Here is a 19,946-nt window from a genome sequence, read left to right as displayed (position 1 = left end):
CCTTTCCTCCATCTTGATTTATTTCAATTGCCTGGCTGGAATGCCTGCTGGGTGTACAACTTCATTGTATGTCCTTTGTTTATTTGATTTGCATTCCTTTTTTTTTTTTTGGTTAATTTTAGGTTGGCTTCTACAGCCTGGCTACATATACTTCCTGCAGCCTGTGTCATCACCCCCCCCCCCCTTTCATTACAACCCTGCCTCCGCCACCAACACCCCCATGTGGAGCAAACCGTAGTGTCATCAAAGTGGCTCTTCCATAGGCCTCTGGGTCTGATGCTTTTCATAATGCTGATGGCTTCTTCTTCTCTTTCTGGCTTTCTCACCACCAACACCACCACTCTCCTGCTCCTCAGTGCTACCTAAATGCAGTATACATCAAAGCCAGGAAGCTGTTGGTGGCAAAGGCCCTTGGTTTGTTGTTAGCAAGATGGAATCTCTGCTGTGTTTGTACTTTTATCACTCCCTTTCCGTCTCCCTCTCTATTTCTGTCTTAATCTTCCTATATTCCTCTTTGTCCTCTCTCTCTCTTCTTTCCTCTTTCTAGAACAATCAGTTGGCACTCTGCCACCCAATTTAACCTGATCTCCTACTAGAGCTGTTGTAGGCGCTACACTGTCAATGTCGCCCTTGTCCCCCCTCCCTACTGTATTCTGCTGCTTCCACATTCCAGCCCGGAGTAAACCCCTCTGCCTGTTCATCTTTTCTCCCTCTCTAATGGTTTTAAGCAAGCCACAGAATGTAATCTCTCATGCTGGTTACATTATTTTTGCTTAATACTGTTCACACGCACAGAAACATGCAGACTTGCACTCACACTAAAAAGCTTTCACAGACACAGACACACACAATAGACACTGAAATTAAAACATGCTGAAGTATGGTGAACATGGTCAAATGCACCAGCACTTACAGTACACATGTAATCACGTGAGGATTCATATTTTAAGATGAATCTGCTAAGCGTTTTTGTGACTTTTCATCCAGCTCTGTGGATAGACGCCATGGTTTTCGTCTTGCGTATTATGGAGACACAGCCCTGGATTAGCACATACTAGCCTGCATTCCCTACCTGTCTATCTGAGCCAAATATAATTATCCATGGAGATTCTGTCAGATAACAAGTTAAAATAGGCTCAGCAGCAACGAACAGTCCTGGCATGGCCCTGAACTCTCATTTGATGTAACGCTTGCAGAACAAATGACAATTTCATGGTCCAAAGGAACACCAGTGGTTTCAATCGTGGAGATAAACTCACTCAGCGACCCATTGTTCTTGTTTTGTTCCAAGTTGTATTTGAAGTAAATTTTTTGATGGCGCCCTCACTAAGTGGCTTGGCAGAGGGAATTATTTCAGATCCCTGCAAATGACTCTTTGTCCCAACCACTGTTTAATCAAGTTTAATAATTCATTTTAACAGGTTATTATCTGCTTTTATTTCCCCTGTGAATGAGTTTGGGAAGATGTGCTCCCAAAATAAGGAGTCTGTGAGGTAAGCGAGTCAGGAGATCTGAAGTGGAAAAAATTGTTCATCCCCCACAGCACTTGCATGTTACAGCCCATTGATCAAGGGCAAATGACAAAAAAATTCAAATTACAAAGAGAAAACAACGTTAATAGGCAACATCAGTCATTGTGCTTTTATATCTAACCTTGCTGTGCCAGTACTACTCTAATAAGAATAAGTTCAGAATAATTCAGTTCAGATGGGCCAAAATGTTAATGTGTAGGTTAATTAGATCCTATTTGCATGCTAGATATTAGATTGTTTTGACTCAGATCTTGTATACTCTGATCTTTCAAAACACAACTGTGGACATCCTTGTGCCACAAAGATAGTTTTTTAAAATAATAAAAGTATGGTGGCTTAGATATTTTAAGCAAGTTTCAAGACTCAGGAAGTAACCTACTGAAATACTGAAGCCAGCTATTGCTTGGGAAATATGTAAAAAAAAAAAAATAATAATAATTGGAATTTTGGAACACGGTAGCACTATAAAGTGTATGCAATTTAATGTTGATTTATGCAAAACATGCAAACCAGCAGTATGGCCCTTTAAATTAATCTGATCATCTCATTATGGATATATGTATACTAACCAGAAAGGTAGCTATTAAACTGTACATGGGATTTGAGAGTTTCACCCCTGACTACTCTGCAGTACTGACTACAATGCAATAAGTCATTTGTCTTGAGTTGTCGATAACGACCACTTCAAGCTCTTATCAACAGAACTAAAGAGTTGATGGTTGACACCCCCTGCCCTGGTTAACATCGAGGGAGAAGTAGAGTAGGTGGATTCATACAGGCACCTTGGGGTCCAAATCAAAAAAAAACGGTACTGGCTGTGGCTTTCAGGACAGGCAGAAAGTTCCTATGAGGAAACAGAGATCCTTCTGTGTGCACAACAGGCTGCTGAAAATCAGCGGTGGCCAGTGCACTGTTCTTGGCTGTGGTGTGTTGGGGAGGCGGCATTGAGGCTGGTGATGACAGTAAATTTGGTAAGGAAGTCCAGCTCTGTGGTTGGAACTGCACAGTCTGGAGGCAGTGGCAGAGAGGAGGAGGATGGACACAATGAACAACCTGAATAACTCCTCCCACCCGCTCGAAGATGCACTGTGGCAGATGGACAGCACATTCAGCCACCAGCTCATCCCACCAATGAGCAAGACGGTATGCTTCAGGCGTTCACTTGTGCCCACTGCCATCAGGCACCACAACAGCAACTGTGACCAAAACCCAAGCCAGCTGTGACCCCCCACACCCACACCCAACCCACTCCCACTCAGCCAGACCTGTCACACTCACTGCTCTCATCTCTAACTGCTCCAACATCCACACTCTGCGGTGACTGGTAAAAATGTACTTTTTCTACATCTGCTGAACAATGAGCCATCCATGGCTATACCTGTTATTTTCATAATTGTTATTATTGTTATTAGTATAAGTAAAGGAATAGTTTGACATTTTCAGGAAATGCTCTTATTTGCTTTCTTGCCGAGAGTTAGATGAGAAGATCGATACCACTCTCATGTCTGTACATTAAATATGAAGCTACTGCCAACAGTTAGCTTAGCTTAGCTTACAGGAAACACTGGAAGCAGGGGGAAACAGCTAGCCTGACTCTGTTCAAAGGTAAAAGAAATCCATCTACCAGCACCTCTAAAGTTCACTTTTTAACAAGTTTCTCATTTGTTTAATCCAAACAAAAACAGAAGTGTAAAAATGACAAGTTGTGGTGCTGGTAGGCAGATTTTGTTACTTTTGGGCACAGCCAGGCATCTCCCTGTTTCCAATCTTTATGCTAAGATAACCATCTCCTGGCTGTATCTTTATTTTAACTGTACAATTATGAAAGTGCTATCGATCTTCTCATCTAACTCTCGGCAAGAAAGCTCAGGCATATGATGAAACTGCACTGTTAGTGACTGATAGAAAGTGATTTTTTACCCTCAAACATTCAACTGGTGTAGGATATTGTAATGTATATAGCCTTTACATTTAAATTTTACTCTGTATAGTTTTTCTATACCTACAGTATTTGCATTTTTGACCTCTGATACTTGAATTTCATCCTTGGGGCTCAATAACATCTTAACTTATTGTATCTCATAAATGTCATACAGATATGTCCACACTTGTTAGGGAACCACAGACAGAAATAGAAACTATCTGTCAACGCTACTTGACAGTATTTTTTATATACTGCACTGTGAAAGTTTGCACTGCCTATGTTTAAAATGATAATATGCTACTCTTTTTTTTTGACAATAAAGGTCTTAAGCTCCTTTTATCTTTAGCATATGGATTTGTATGTTTTTACTTAAACATAAAGAACTGCTCCAATGCTCCAAAGCAGCTGGCTCGGTGCCACCCTGTCATCCAAATGAAATGTAGATCTGTGATAATAGCATATGCTCCCACAGGCTTTCACTTCTGTTTATTCCCGCAAATCACTTGACAGTAAAAAAAAAAAACTATGTTCTTAACACTGTTCTGAGCCCCATTTCTTGTCTTAGTGAGGCACAGTGTACAGTGCTACTGGTTCAAGGAATATTACATGCATTATACATAATATGTTTGACTCTCTGATTCCTATGTGTCATGTTAACTCCCAAATAAACAAAATTCAGGCTGCCTGACTCAGTGAAAATGATCACTCCCCTATTAATCCTGTTCTTATCCTTCATTTTTTATAGTGCATGATTATTTCTTTTTTCCCCATATCTGGTATAATCAGAATTTATTACGGAGGAGGTAACTCTGATGCTGTCATCCTGGAAGTCTGTCATGGGAAGCATTTATTTGACCCTCCCCCCTACCCAACATGAAGCACTATGAGATAGGATGAAGAGATTAATGTGTCCATGAAGGTTTATGTGTCTTGATAATATTGTGGAGTAGGTCATAAGAGGATCCATGATGGAGCAACCTTTAAGAGTTGTTAACTTTTAATCCAGAATGGTGCCCTGCATTTTGCTTGTGTGCATTTTAGCAGGGGAACAAAGAGTCAAATCAGTTTCTGTACATAGATGTTTTGAAATTGAAAGTCTCACCATCTTAATGAAGACCATTTTCTGATTGATTTAGAGCAAGGGTAGGTCATATATCTTTCTTTATTCGAAGTCCAGAGCACAACATCAAAGAGATAATCTACTTTATTAAGTATTCTTCCAAAGTCCTCCAAAATTCGAAAGTCACTCACTTTGCTCCCCAAGGCTCAGGGAGCTGTGTTAATCAAATTATTTTAGTGAGCATATAAAGCTTCTTTAATCAAAGGATAGCTGGCTAATTTATGTCTGAAACTGGGGTAATGTCTTCTTTGGAAGATGACTTTAAACACGGTTAGGTTATGCTTTTCCTTTTTCAAATCTTTACTTTATCTGATGTTGGTACAAGTTGGACCCTAAGGCACATTTTGTTGATATTACACTGCGCTAGGCCTTTTCAATAATAAACAACTTGGCATTTTTCTCTTAAGTTCTAAATTAATATTCTCTCTTGGCCATCACTTTGTAAATATTAGACTAACTATTACTTAAAAAAAATTCATAAGGATATTTAGTCTGTCTTTGAAACCATGTAATGCGTTACTTTGGTGATTAAATCTGCAGCTGTTTTTCAAAATACTGTTGCAACATTTTCTAACTTTAGCCCTAATATATAATGCATCTTTTGCTGCGTTCATTAAAGTTTAATAATTTTAGGACTTTTTTATCATAGTGGTTTTTTCATGTTTGGCCTCAGTGGGAATTAATAGTGATAAAAGAGTAACAGTTTGAAGTAACATTTTAAATTAAAAGTTTTCAGATGTTCACCCAGTTCAACTGAGGCAGTGCATTCTGGATCAGGAACAGCCTCTCTGCTGAGCCTGAATATTGGTTGCTCAGCTGTTGGCTTGTAATGAAGGCAAAGTGACTTTGAGATTCACTGTATTTCTTTTTGTTTGAAACAGCATCTTTACTTTGTCTGTGGGGCCTGTTGTCAATATGGTGTCACATCAAATAAAAGTTCTATTTCTAGTCATATTTCAATATGAAAGCCATAACATCTGAGCCGTTGAAATTGAGAAACTGCCTCCCATATTCACTAACTCACTGTAAATTATTCACATGTTGTAGCTCATTGCTCTAAAAACACAAAAGCATGTGTATATTACAATTCTTTTTACTGAAAATATTAACGATTAACAAGCAGAGTGTTCTTGCTCTTGGGCCCTGCAGCAGTATATGTTAAGTTCTTGCATTATATTCTGAAATATATGCTCCAATGGACATGGACTACTGCAATACAGATCATTATTGATAACCTAAATAATGGGTTTATCCTAAATTAACTAGTGTGCCCAGGAAAAAGTTAAATATTCACGAAAGTCATGGAAGGAAAAACTAAAAGAATATTAAAGGTATCTCTTTCTTTAAGACACAGTAATAAGTTTTTGCTGCCACAGCATGCCCTTCATTTCCATCAGGATTATTTCTGACATTGTACAGAAGAACACGCATACTTAGAGATTGATATTGGATTCCTTGGATGTCAGTGAATGAGCTGAATAGATCCGGCTGTCCTTTGTTTCACCCCAGACACAATCAGTCACACCAATCACTGTCAATCAGCACACGTCACCAATTACATAACACTATCTTCATCTGTTCCACAGTTCTTTTCAAACCAACTTGGTTCACATCCATATGTTGTCTTTTCAGACATTTCCAGCTTAGCAGATAAGCAGTCTGACACTAGGAAATTGAAATAGAAGCAGGTACCAGATTTTAAAAGGGGCTTTTTTCCATCCCATGGCTCTAACTTCACACACAGCACCGACTCTGCCACCTTTCTCCTCCTGCAACCCTCAAAATCCTCTAAATCAACCACAGCTGAGTTCCTGAACTCTCACTAAACTAAAAACATACTAATGCAGTGTGTGTTTTTTGCCGTCACCCAGATGTTACGGATAAAGTCTTCATCATGAGGTGAACCACGCAGGACTCCTGAGCATGGGAAACTGTTAGAAGCTGTGTTTCACCAAACAACAGCTCAAAAATACACCTCAGTGCTAACAATGCTAATGTATACTTTTCCTTTACATTTCTGTAGCCAGAAGCATGAGCCAGAAGTGCTGAAGTTGAAGTGGTAATTACAATATAGTCACCAGTGTGACTACTAACTACTCGGGTTTGTGAGTCACCCCCAGATAATGGCAGTATAAATACACTGCACTTATGAAATATTCAAGAGGATGGAACATCTCCCACTGATAAGGGGTTTTGTCTGTGAGTAGACTGATACTGTAAATCCTAGAGGACTGGACTACAGTATTAAACCGCTCGAGGAGCCTCTACAGTAAACAGCCCTGCCTCTCTTTACCCAGCATGCCTGGTGTCAGACACACTGAGCTACCCACAGATAATCCTTTTTGGCAGTGCATTTTCTACCAGCCTTATCAGTTATATGGTGGCAAGATCAAGAGCCGTGCGAACCCCTTCTGCACCATCCTCTCGCTACCACACCACCACCCCGACTCCTGTCCCGTACAGTTTGTTTTGAGATGATATGCTGACCTTCATTTTTACCGAGTGTTAACTCCTCCAATCATCTCTGGAAGGGCCTGATAAGCAGATGGCATGTCATCTATCATACTTGACCCCTAGATCCTTGAACAATGTAAATAGACGATGGGTTTTGTCCTGTGGAACTCGAAGCCTGTGAGCTTCCCACGTCGGAAACCTATTTATGTGGTAAACTGGTTCGAAGGCACAATGGCTGTGCTCATGAACTAAAACTGGCATTTTCCTCTTGGCTCAAATGTATATTATATATCTAATGAAAAGTAAATAGGAAAACAAACGCCCCCATGTACAAAACTCCCCATAATGCATTATACAGGATAAATCCAGCACTTACAGTAGTAAGACCACCAATTAACTCATTTTATAGCGCTCTTGAGCTTTACAGCATGATCCTCTGAAATATCAAAGTGTGCCAGTGTTTCCAGAGTTCATTTAAATGATCAACAGTTCCCATTCCTTAAGACAACATTTGCATTACCACACTGTAACAGCATATGTTTTCTGGAAATGAAAGCCATTACTTCTAATATTATAATAGCACACAATATGATTGCCTTATGATCTTCTGTTCTTTCTCTGTAATTCCTTCTAATGAGTATGAATCAAGGGAAGTGTTATTTTTGCTATTTGGCTGATTGGTACTCAGTTGTTTGTGTGATATTAGTCATTACGGGTTAGGTTCTCTTTTGCTGTGGCTTCCTGGGCTTTTTATTACAGTGCCCTAAAACACATTGTGAGTGCTAATACTGATTAGTTAAATGTGGGAGACACTGACAATGAAATTGATTTTGTGTTTTACTATGCTGGGAAGGGTGCTCTAAACCAATGCGATGTCTCTTTCTCCTTATTTGCTTTGGTTAATTAATTATGAAACACTTAAGATATGCTTCAAAAAAGGAAACTTTTTTTTAAAAGCCAAGGCAACACAGAAATGAATATTGATTGTGCAATTTTTGCTATACATAAACCAAATGATGATACATGAATGGGTAGACCAGTATGCCTAGGAATTACGTCCATATTGGATGATTTAGATCTCACAATTTACGTCTAATGACAGCATTCCTGGCCATTGCAGGGAGGAGTGTGTTCTAAATGTAGATAAGCAGATTATAAGGGTGTGGAGGTCAGGTGGTGGATTGACGTAGCACATCAGACTTTCATGCAGGAGATTGTAGTTAGAATGCACAGTGTACTTTGTCCTCCTTGTGTGTCTAAGGTGTAGACAAATAAAAAAGCAGACTAGCTCCACTCAGAAAGACACTAGAGTCAGGAATAGCGTCCAAGCTCCATTATTTTTTTTCCCATGTCAGCGTATTCTACTTTGCCATGTGGTCCAGCAATTAAATAGCTTACTTCCTGGTTTAGATCTAAGGCAGGTATTTTTAGTGCAGTACCATAGCTGATCACTAGGGGTAACCAAAGTCTAATAACTACAAATTCACTTCCTCGTTAAAGCAAATCAACTGAAGGTTGAGAAAGCAAGGATTTTACAAATGTTGACATTGAACATTAAAAACCATTGCAATTCACCGTATTTCTTGGTTTTGCAAAACCATCCAATATTGATATTCTCATCAGGTGATAGGTTTACAGTATGAGCTGGAACAATTAAATCATGTCATATGTGCTAATGTTTAACACTTATTAGTATTGGGATAATGCTCTCCTGAGGACGTCTGCTTTAGTACTAATACAGTATATCCCGACATTTCTCTGATTCCAGACTCTCACAGAGCATTCAGAAAATATTTTGGACTCCCACAAAGGTCTGCTTACCTTTCTTCACTCCAATCCTAACTATATAAACAGATTAGTATCCATATTTCATGGGCCTTAGCTTTCACTGTTCCTCTCTGCCCCCTGCAAAGCCTCATTTTCAGGGCTGCGTTTCACCTGTTTGTCAGTCTCTGATATAAATGGCCGTGCTGCCCTTCCCCCCATCAGCAGATTATTCTACTAACCCCACATCTTTCTCACTGAGTCGCTCTCTGACTCTGTTTCCAGCTCTATCGTTCCCTTGCTCCCACATGTACCGCTCACCTCTCTGCCTCTGATTATCTCTCCCACTTCGTATCTCCTCAGGAGTGTTGGCCATTAAATGCAAACCTGGTCGTGCTGTCAGTCCCACGCACACACAGAAGAAACACAGCGGCACACACTGAAACCGTAATAACTGTCTTCAGAAGAACAAGAAAAGTATTTCACAGACTTCACTTTTTCCTTTGTTCATCTTCTATGGATATTTCTCAGTATTTGTGAGAATAATATTGGTGGTGGGTATTAAAACTGAGACCTGTCAGAGCCTTTCCAGTTTTTAAATTGTGCCACAGAATCTTCTTTCTTTTATGTGTGTATTCCCACCCTTATTTGAGCTCTTGTTGCAGGCGGTGCTTTTATCCCTGTCGCTGTCACTTATATATTTTTTTTCAAGCATAACTTTTCAGAGTTTGCAGATCACCAAATCTCACACATCTACCGCTGTACCCAGAAGATCAAAGCACATTATGCATTGTAGCGCTTTCAGGTCTATGACATCCTTCCCCATTTTTGATGTTGTATTTACAACTGTTTTTCGAAACCCGCATTTCTAACTCTTAAATTGAAAGTTTAGCAAATAAGAAACAAAGAAAATACCACAAAAGGGAAGTCACTGTTATAGGTACAAGGAAAGTGTTTTTTGTCAATTCAAATGTTTTTCCAACTTTAATTGGACCTCTCGCCACAGCAGTCAGGGTGATTAATAAGACGATTCAGCTGGAAAGATGAGTTTTGGTGCTCCCAACAACAGACAGGACTGCAGTTGCTGTGTAAGAGCTGGAGCAGAAAATGGATAGTCATTTCCTTTTATGGCCACAAAAGGCTGCTGTGGAGATTCAGTCTTGGTCTATAATTGAGACACCAGGGTATATTCTCTTGCTGGACAGACTCTAATGGTTAGTACATTAAGGAGGATGATTGAAGAAAGCCATACACTTACAGTAGAGGCAGAAAAGATGGCTTTTTGGCCAACTTGTAGATTGCAGTGGGTTCACACTATGCAGTGCTTTAGGTCTTCCCTCTCTCTCATCTCTGGTAAGAGCACTCTTCAGCTGAGTTAAATGGGTGTAATTTTGAGGTAAAAGATAGAACACTTTTAGTAATAATGGAGAGAAGGCTGTGAACATGTTGTCATTGCCCTTGGAAATACAGTAAATGCACTCTTCAGGCCTCGCTCAGTTGTTAGAAGGCTCCTCTCTGCATCACTCTCAGGTTTTGTATTCAACTCATGAGGGATGAGGAGCTGAGGCAGTAGCTTTCATTAAGACATCAGCTGGCCTCTGCATATTCATAGACCTGCAGGTTTAAGGTGCATAGTCCTGCTATATCTAACAAAGCCTCACAACTTTTAATTCAGTTTTTTAGTTTTCTTAGTCTTTTAACAAAAACTCACATTTTAGTCATTTGATTGTTGTTAGTTTAAGTGTTATTTTAGTCAACAAAAACTAAACTAGTTTTGTCGGTGAGATTTTAGTCTCAGTCTTCTACAAATTCTGAGGCTACACTTGTCGCCGTCTTTGCAGTCTATAGTTACCATGGTTACATGTGTCACTAGGTTAGCAGAAAAGGCGCAGATTACTTGTTTATACCAGTGCCCATGTCACTCTGCAGTAAAACAATAAATACAGTTGTCATTCCTATAGTTGACCTTCTACCATCACAGAATCTGACGGGTCACAGATTTCAATGTAACACCGATCACTCACTTAATGCAACTACCGGAGCTCTCCACTGCATGCATTGCACTGTATACACTCAAATACTGTTCACAGTCTGGGTTTAGCTTAAGACGAGCAATGAAAACATCCAATAACGTTAATGCAATGACATTCCTTTAGCAAACAGCTCTGCAATTTTGCTGGTTGACCACAGAAATTAACCCTGCAGTCATTCCTAGCAATATCTTATAAACATGAAGGATTGTATATAAATTTAGTCCATAAATCTGTTATTTTTTCCTTCCAAGAACAGGTAACGTTAGTTAACATGACTTGCATTAAAACAGTAGTTAGTTAATTTGTTCTTTCATCCCTTTTTCAGATTATAGTTAAGTTTTTATTTGTTGATGTAAATTGAAAAACACTTTCTGTTTTTGTTTCTGTTCTCATAGGTTACTTTTTATTTGGTTTTAGTCTTGTTTTCCTCAGGGAAAAAATGCTGTCAATGAATATTTTGCGTCATAGTTTTCGTTGAAGACATGAACACTGCCTCACAATACTGTGAAACACTGAGCATTTATTACACAGCTTCTGTCAGGCAACTCACATTTCCAGCCATTTCCTGTAAGCTCCACTTTTGACTTTGAGTGTCAGGCCTGGGCAGCTTGTTGTGGGGTTTCATATATATTCATATATGACAGCTGGATGCCAGCAGATTACTAGTCTTTCATGTGATTGTGCCAGAGGGGTTGAGTCTTTGTTGCCAGCTATCCTGATAATACTTAAACCGCAGGAATTCTACCCACCCATGACATGGCTTTTTCCCATGTATTTGAATCTTAGAGGGACAAGGTGCCTATATGTCACTCCATGATAAGTGTTGGGAATTACACAGTAATTAGTTTGCCCATCCTAAACAAACCCTGACTGACACTGACAGCAGAAGACGCCTGAGGAGTAAAGATACTGTGCCCACTGCCTCCTAAAGCAACCTCTGCTAAACCCTTGCCTCCCAGATTTGCACAGAAATTTAGGATTTGTTTCACTAGTATAAATCAAACATACAGACTTAATGATATGGAGATGCATTTAAGCTGCTGTTTTATTGTCTCTCTGTTGCTGAATCATTTTCTTCCCTTCTTAATTCCACAACTAGATTAGTGGCACATCAGAGGTGGAATATGTTTGTGCAGTTTTTCAGTTGTACTGTAGTAGTTGTATTCACGGTCTATAAAAACATACAGTAAATTAACCATATTTTACTAATTTATGTATATTTTGATGCAGGGTGAAAGCAAATATAGCAACGATCTAATCTTTGATCCATAGCATTAACTGTTTGCTCTATGAGCTGTTTTAAGGGAGGGTGATATGATGGTAAGACAACAGAAGTTTGTCAGCCATCAGACATTTTATTAAACCTTTTATACCGTGGGTGTTTTCTCTTTTATATCTCCAGTTGTAGTGGACCATTGTGTGCAATTTTGGTAGTATTAGAAATGCAAGATTTCTGCCCAGAATTTTTTATGTATTTCATTCACTAGATTAGCCAAAATCCAACATCTGGTTATTATCCATACAACCAAATGCAATTGGGGTCGGTTATTATATGCACATAAACAATGCATATAAATGCATTTAGAAAGGGAATGTGTCAGACAGAGTTGAATCAGCTTGATGACATGCTCTGCTTTCAGCAGGCTCACCTTAAAAAAACTAAGAAAAGTACTTGTGGGCATAACAGGTTTGTTTGGGGCTCACCTGAGTTCAATTGCTGTGTTCTCGGCTCATTCCATCAATTGAACTTTAACTCCTACTTACAACACTTGCATGAAAATGCCTGTCAGTCATCAGAGATACGACTGTATTGCCTATTGCCTTATTTGCATTTCATCCAGCTTTGGCTGAAACAGAATTCAATCTCCTCTTAATCACAACAGCCCAGGCGCAAACGGCACAACTCTAACGGCATTTGGTCTCTATGTATGACTATGTATGCAAGATCATACTGGAGGAAATGTGATAGGAGGGCTCACTAGTGCTATTCTTAAGTAGGGTTTTCCACACTTTCCTATCTTTGTCAGCAGAGAGAGATTTCTAAATGAATTCTGTTGACTTCCTATACTTGTTTCACCTTCAAAAACATTGTGTTATCGATTATGTGGATCTATACACGCTCTCTTTATGGCACAGCAAAGATTTTTGTCCACCGTCTTCTCAAATCACACCCCAGACACCTCCCCCTCTTTTCTTTAATTCCTTCTTAACTTCTTTTGTTAAGTTTGATGTCTTCAGTGCCCCCCCCCCCAAAAAAAAGGGATGAACTCTTTGCTCAGTGCAGGAATGCTGCTGAACAGTGTTGTTTTACTCTGGCAGACAATTATCACTGAGACACCTGAACAGAGAGAGCTGCTCTTCATGACAATTTCCCCCTACCCTTAAATCAGTCCTCACTACCCATCACGCACTAAATGGCACACACTCTTGTCTATGCACAAATACACACACAGGTACCCCTAAAGTGTTTTCTCTCTTTTCATTTCTCTTGTATTTATGCTATTAAAACTGTGTGGACTTGCACTAAAGTTGATCACACACACACACACACACACACACACACCGCTTCAATCACTGTCACAAGCCTCAGGAAAAACCTCTCAATCAGCCCAACGACAGATGACAGCATCTACAATAAACCACACATTAAAAGCTGAGCATATGTATCGGCTTTCTCTCTGTTTATCACTCCTCACGAGTCTTCAAAATCTTTTTATTGACAAACCACACCTTGAAGACCTTGGAGGTTTTTTAAACGCGGTTAGAAAAGGTCATGACATTCAGGCATGACATTCTCTTTGGGGAAATGGCTTGGATGTCTGGCCGTTAAATAAGGTTAGTTCTATCGGCTCGATTTCCGAGCCTTTTGGCGTCCTCGGCATTGCTCAAGAGTGGCCGGCCCTCCACTAATGCTAAAGGCTCTCAGTGTTGGAGTGGTGTCACCGTGTGTGATCCATTCCCCTAGAGGCTAATAAAGAGTGCAGCACAGGCTCGCACAATCACATGCAAACACCTAAACTGTATAAGCACTTACACGCTGAGTATGTTCCCCATGTTGGTGGTGGTGGTGTGTGCATGCATATGTGCATTAGTGGTGGATGGCTGGGGGGTTGTTGGTGAGGGTTAATGATAGACTTCTTCATGCACACACACAAACACTTTTATGCATCCTGCACAGCTCACTGCTATCTCAGCTCCCCGCTCCCTTTCTCAGTTCTTCTCATGCAACGGAGGAATTTAAATGCAAGTGCTTAAGGGTAAAGCCTCAGAGGCCCCCAACAGAAACCATTAACCCTTTAGTATTGTGCCTTGCAGCTGATGAGTTATTCAAGGCTTTTGACAAGGATCCCACCCTCTTTACATTCACTAATGATGAAGAAAGGTCAGTGAACACGCTGATAGATGCCTTTGGCAAAATAATCTTGGGACTCAAGGCTGTATTGGCCTCAGAAGTGATAAATGCCCCTTTTTTTATTCAGGTCCCCCCTTCCTGCTGAATTACTGTAACGTGTTTGAAACAATCAATGGGCTGAGCTACTCACAAGCCAGAGTCCTGTCACCAATGCCACTGTTAATTAGCACTGAAGAATCCCAGGCGCTTTTGTCCTAGTACATTTGAAAGGAGACAAGCGGATTAGACCATTTTGCTTTACATTTGTTATTCCTAATGCCATCTAGCATGGGGAGATCTCAGTGATGGTGGGTGGCTCCCAGTTGGCCTCCAGCCACAGATCTGCATCCCATCATGAAATAGCAAAAAAAAAAAAAAATGCTGGAAATGTGGCTTATGTGCTTTTCACCAGAACAGTAAGCAATCCTAGCACAGATCAGCATCAGAGGGATATTCCCTACTTCCATGATAGTTAATTTGCATTGCTTTTATATGTCTGCCACTAAATTAGATATTAGTAGTGTGTAATTTGCTTTGTTTGTTGACATTTGACTGATTGATATGGGTTTTGTGATGACTAGCAACCCCCGTCTTTGTTCCGAATCAGACCAAACCTTGATTTAGTCTTAACCAGACATAAAGAGGATTAATAAACCACCCAAGGATACTCTAGGGTGGTTTATTAATCCTGTAAATATATCCCTATATTCACTCAATGAACTAAACAACAAACATGCCTCTGAAAAACTGCACAACATGTACTATTTTTGGAAGAAGTGTAATTTTTGATGAATAACTCTTGTTCCTGGCATATGTGTTTAAACAATAAGTCTGGTTATATTCTATTTTTTATTTGTCAACAAATTCCATTCCAATAAATTGATCACTAACAAGTATTATCTGTGTATCTAAAACCCGATATAGCTTATTCCTCTGTACTATAGAGCTTCATTGTCATCCAAAAACTATTAAAAACATGTTAATGCAAAATCGTTGGACTGCGTGACATGTTCCTTCATTACGAGGAACATGAGCACTGCATTTTGAGTCAGTCCCACATACACCATCCAAATGTGTTTACTCCTTTTTGATTAACGTTTGCTAAAAACTACCGTGCCCAGCTGTTTGAGGAAATCATTTAAACCATGAAACTAAATGTTTATACGTTCTTATAGATGTACATCTTCATTAGGAACCAATGGGCTTGGGGCTGAGTGCCACAGACAGGCTGGAAAAGTCGGAAAGGATTGAGAGAGACGGACCAACATGTTGTTGGTTTTGGTCTTTTCATGGATTTTATTGACAGTAACAATAATATAGAATATTGCCAGCCATATCCTTTATGTCTAGACATTTTATACCAGAGAGAATTGACATCTGAAGACTTCTGGAGATGCTCTATGCAGGGCTCCAGATATGACTAATTCTGTTTTCAAGGTGAAAAATATTCAATTACAGTGTACATGCTGCTGAACCCTGTTGGACTGAAGCTAGACATTTGTCATGAATCATACAAGGGGGGGCGTGTTGAAATTGATAGTTTTTTGTTACCTTACATAATCTGTGGTCGAACTTTCGCTCTGGGCTTAGCAAGTCTGCAATTAAATCTTTTAAGTGTTATTGTTTTGACATCATATTTTTAGCTTATGTAGAATTAGGATTTGTTTCACTCGTATAAATCAAACATACAGACTTAATATGTATGGAGATGCATTTAAGCTGCTGTTTTATTGTTTAAGTCTGTTGCTGAATAATTTTCTTCCCTTCTTAATTCCACAACTAGATTAGTGACACATCAGAGGTGGAATATTTTTGTGCAGTTTTTCAGTTGTACTGTAAGTATTCACGGTCTATACTACTTGAGAAAGTGCAGATTCAGTTAATGTTGCTTCACTTTTTTCACTTACACATTATACAGGACAAATTAATAGAGGAGCTCAGTAATTGGATTCTGGGGCTTTTTAACCAATAAAAGAGCATTTTTGAAATAGCTGGTGGAACTTTGATCATTATTTTCTAGACAGATGGTATTAGCCCCTTTTTATATGGCTACTTTGTGACCCTTTACATTCTGCCATAATTGCCTTTAATGGTATGAATGCAACATAATCGATCTGACATTTCCCGTGCTCACATTCACTGTCACAAGAGCTGTGAGTCAACTTGATGATGAATACTGTATGTAAATGTGAATCCATCTGCTCTGTTTGCAGCTACAAAGGGAGCTGTGCATTGATATTTGCTGCTCCTGGTACCAAGCTGAGTTGAACCAGGGGTCAATCCACCGGGCCAATTTGTCGGTAAACGCAGACTTATTCCCCTCAGTGATTCCAGTCAATAATGTTTGACCTCATGTGAAAAACAGGAACACAAAGGCAGAGAGAGTGGTACTCACATACTTGGGAGCTGCAGTCACCAAGCGCAGTCCTACATCAAAGGGAAAGAGCATGTGTCACCATCATCGGTTCTGGTATTAATGCAATCATGAAAGTTGCATATCGATAGTGTCAGTGCGGCAGAGAGGATAAGCCTACAGAGAAAAGGTTAAAGAAAGTGGATGTGGAGGAGCAGATAAGAGTTAAGGCCTTTAGGATCTGACACGTTTCAGTGTGAGGTGATATTGTCTGGCTTTTATTCATAAAAACATAACATCCAGTCGTTCCACAGTTATTGTCACTGAACAGAGTGCGCACAACTCAGCACTTCCAAATAGTAGTCTAAAACCTGGAAACACTCAAATTGGATGCGCGTCAAACTTAACTTTCAAATGCACCCATTGTTTTTATTTGGCAGCATTTTGTGGTGCATCAAACCACCTTGACTTGTCTACTCTTAAACTGTTTTGATTTTTTGAAGCATTCAAGAAAGCAGCCAGACCAATGCAGCTAAGCTTTGCCACGCTTACAAGGGTATTGCCTAAACACAGTGGTGGACTGTAAGTTACTTAAGTACTTGTACTTTGTTTCAGTATTTCCATTGTATACTACTGAATACTACGCCAATACATTTCAGAGGGAAAATAGTACTTTTTACTCCACTACATTTATCTGACAGCTATACTTCCTAGTTACTTTTCAGTTTAATATTTTACATAAAACACATAAAATAACAATGTATTGTTAAACCAGTGACCTTTTTGGCTGAACCCTTTACAGAACAGCAGTGTCTGGTTAAGCGCTAGTTACATTATGGAATAATGATATAAAACATATGGTCTTCTTAAAAAATACAATACATTGTTGTAGATTAAACTACCAAACAGTACTGTAGGTTAAATTGTTAAAATCAGATCCACCTCAACCATTTACGACATTAAAATGCTGCTTACATGTTACTGCATCACTGATACTAATCCAATAATATATACCGTGTAGTAATATGACACTCAATCTGTCTGCATGATAAGTACATTTGCTTTTGATACTTGCCAGACTGTTAGTTCTAATAAAGAACTTTATCATTGTGGCATTGATACTTATACGTAAGTAAAGGATCTGAATATTTCTTAATAATAATAATACATTCTATTTCAAGCATTTTTCATGTAACTCAAGGACTGTGTACATACAGAAAACTTCATCTTCCACCACTGCCTAAGTATATACGCTGTATTTCTTCATTGTGTTGTTTGTAGAACTGTAGAAAGAAGGCCTACCCATTGTAATGTGAATCATAACTTCAGTAAGCTGCATCCTTCATTATTCTGCAGTGAGCCCACAGAAATGTCAGACGAAGAGCGTCAATGTGACACACATCAAGTTCACTCTTAATTTCTGCCTTGAATACACTCTCCTGATTAACTGCATCTGACATCAGTGGCTTAGTTTTTAGCCTTTTTAGTGCAGCCCAACTTCAGGACAGCAGACACACTATTAAGAATTAATTAACAGCACCACAATTAGTCTTCTACTTTCAGTACAAAAAGGGATTCATTCTCATTCCAGACTGCAATCTCCCGAAGCTACATGTGTCATGAGGGTCATTTATGTAGCTATAGCACACCATTTTGTGTTTTGTTTTTGTTTTTTATTGTCCACAAAGCTGCAGCAGACATTGTGGCAGGAGATGCTGGAAGGTTGTGAATGTTTATATCCAGGTCTGAGACCTTGAACTGTTAACTACTTAACCGATCCCACAGTGTGTGAATTAGAAAGGGCAGCATTCACACACACGGATCAGACTGAGTTTGGTATTGTGTGTGTGTGTGTGTGTGTGTGTGTGTGTGTGTGTGTGTGTGTGTGTGTGTAAAATACCCCTCTGAATCAATGGTGCTCACTTCAGGACACTATAGCTTTTATCTGAACCTCCTGCAGGCAGTTAGCAAGAAGGTAGGGAGTAGAGACTGGAGTGCATTCACTGCCTCAGGTTCTGTCTTGGCATAATAAAGGAATATTTCATGTGTGACACTCACACAGCCTATGGGCGTACACTATCTAAAGCAGACTTTGAGCTAGCAATAATTAATGTCAACATATGCCGTTTGCCTGCATTGAATTGTGCCTCTCCTCCACGCAGCCTCAAGTGTTATCCAGCATCTCAGCTAGAAATAATCCACTGCACATGCTAATCACTTGGCAATTGATTTGGCCCTTTTTGGTCCAACAATTTCTGTAAACCACCGAATTGATCTGAGAGAAATCAATTAACAGCTCAGGGTAGGTAAATATGAACAAAAAATATAGATTGTTCTGCATACAGTATGACCATCTGAGCAAATTCTGGCTGCATCTCGTGTGCTTGTGCAGAGATGCTCAGCGTGAGCAAATTCCAGTCAGGTTCGACTAGCCCCAGGTGAACTGTGATAACCAGGCAGTCTACAGTGATAAAGTTATCTTATATCCATCAAGAAGAAAATGCACTTAACCCTCCACATTCAGGCCTGCTGTGTTATCAGCACCATAATGGAAATTGATAAAAGAGAGCTGTCTTATCATAATCCTACATACATAACAGCGGGGAATTGCTATTTTAGGAGGCTACAGGCGAAGGAGATGGGCGGAACAGAGAGGGCAGGAAGAGAGGGTTGCCTCCTGGTTAGAGATCAGATGTTATCGGGCTGTATTGATGGAGCAGCTCATGGAGATGCAAGTAGCGTCGGTTTGTCGTCAGCATTCCTCATAACTGGCCAGATTGTCGCTGTCATCACAGGGGCGCAGTAGCCAAGCAGCGGCTGACTCAGCAAAATCCTTGGACCTACAGCAGGACTCGCACAGAAATAAAACCCTGATAAGCATTCAAAAGTGAGGGAGAGACAGGGGGGAATGGGGAATTATTAGAGATAGTGGGAGTGAGAGACCCAAATACGAGAGGGAGATTATTATAGAGACAGTGAGAGGAAGAGAGAGGGAGAGAAAGGAAATGTGGGGCTGCATGAACTTGCTACATGCTGACACCATTTGTTTGCGTCCCTGTGCATTTTATAAAGCCTCGAACATTAAACAGATTTAGCGGGAGCAGCCAAAGTCATGGAGTAATTATGCTTTTGGAAATGCTGTGATTAAAAATGCTCGCTTAAAGTATCAACTATCCACACTGTACTGCTTTTTTTTGTTTGTTTATTCCCAGAATGTGCTGATGAGGATTTACCCTCTAAATTTAGAGGGAAAAAAACCTACAAGGGAAAATTCATAAAGCATTTTAAAAATGGAGATTTATCCATCAGGCGTGCATATAAAGTACATCATTTGCAAGCTCATTGATTTCCTGCATAAAGCATGTCCTTGAATTG

At 39.7% G+C, this 19,946-nt stretch overlaps 1 protein-coding gene across 3 annotated transcripts in view; it reads left to right on the top strand.

The window, feature by feature from the left end:
* The window catches only part of negr1 (neuronal growth regulator 1), a 137,772-nt gene that overhangs the window by 103,928 nt on the left and 13,898 nt on the right, over positions 1 to 19,946 (top strand). The window contains exon 8 of one of the 3 annotated variants that reach the window (XM_044201120.1): positions 123 to 2,757. The exons of the other annotated variants lie outside the window; for them this stretch is intronic. Within the exon in view, the coding sequence (XP_044057055.1) occupies positions 123 to 238 (116 nt within the window). The 3' untranslated portion in view covers positions 239 to 2,757. Of the gene's footprint in view, positions 1 to 122; positions 2,758 to 19,946 lie in introns of those variants that run through there. 3 annotated transcript variants of the gene reach the window in all.

Source organism: Siniperca chuatsi, linkage group LG6 (genome assembly GCF_020085105.1).
Source record: "Siniperca chuatsi isolate FFG_IHB_CAS linkage group LG6, ASM2008510v1, whole genome shotgun sequence".
Classification (NCBI taxonomy): Eukaryota; Metazoa; Chordata; class Actinopteri; order Centrarchiformes; family Sinipercidae; genus Siniperca; species Siniperca chuatsi.
This window is presented reverse-complemented; position numbering and strand designations above follow the sequence as displayed.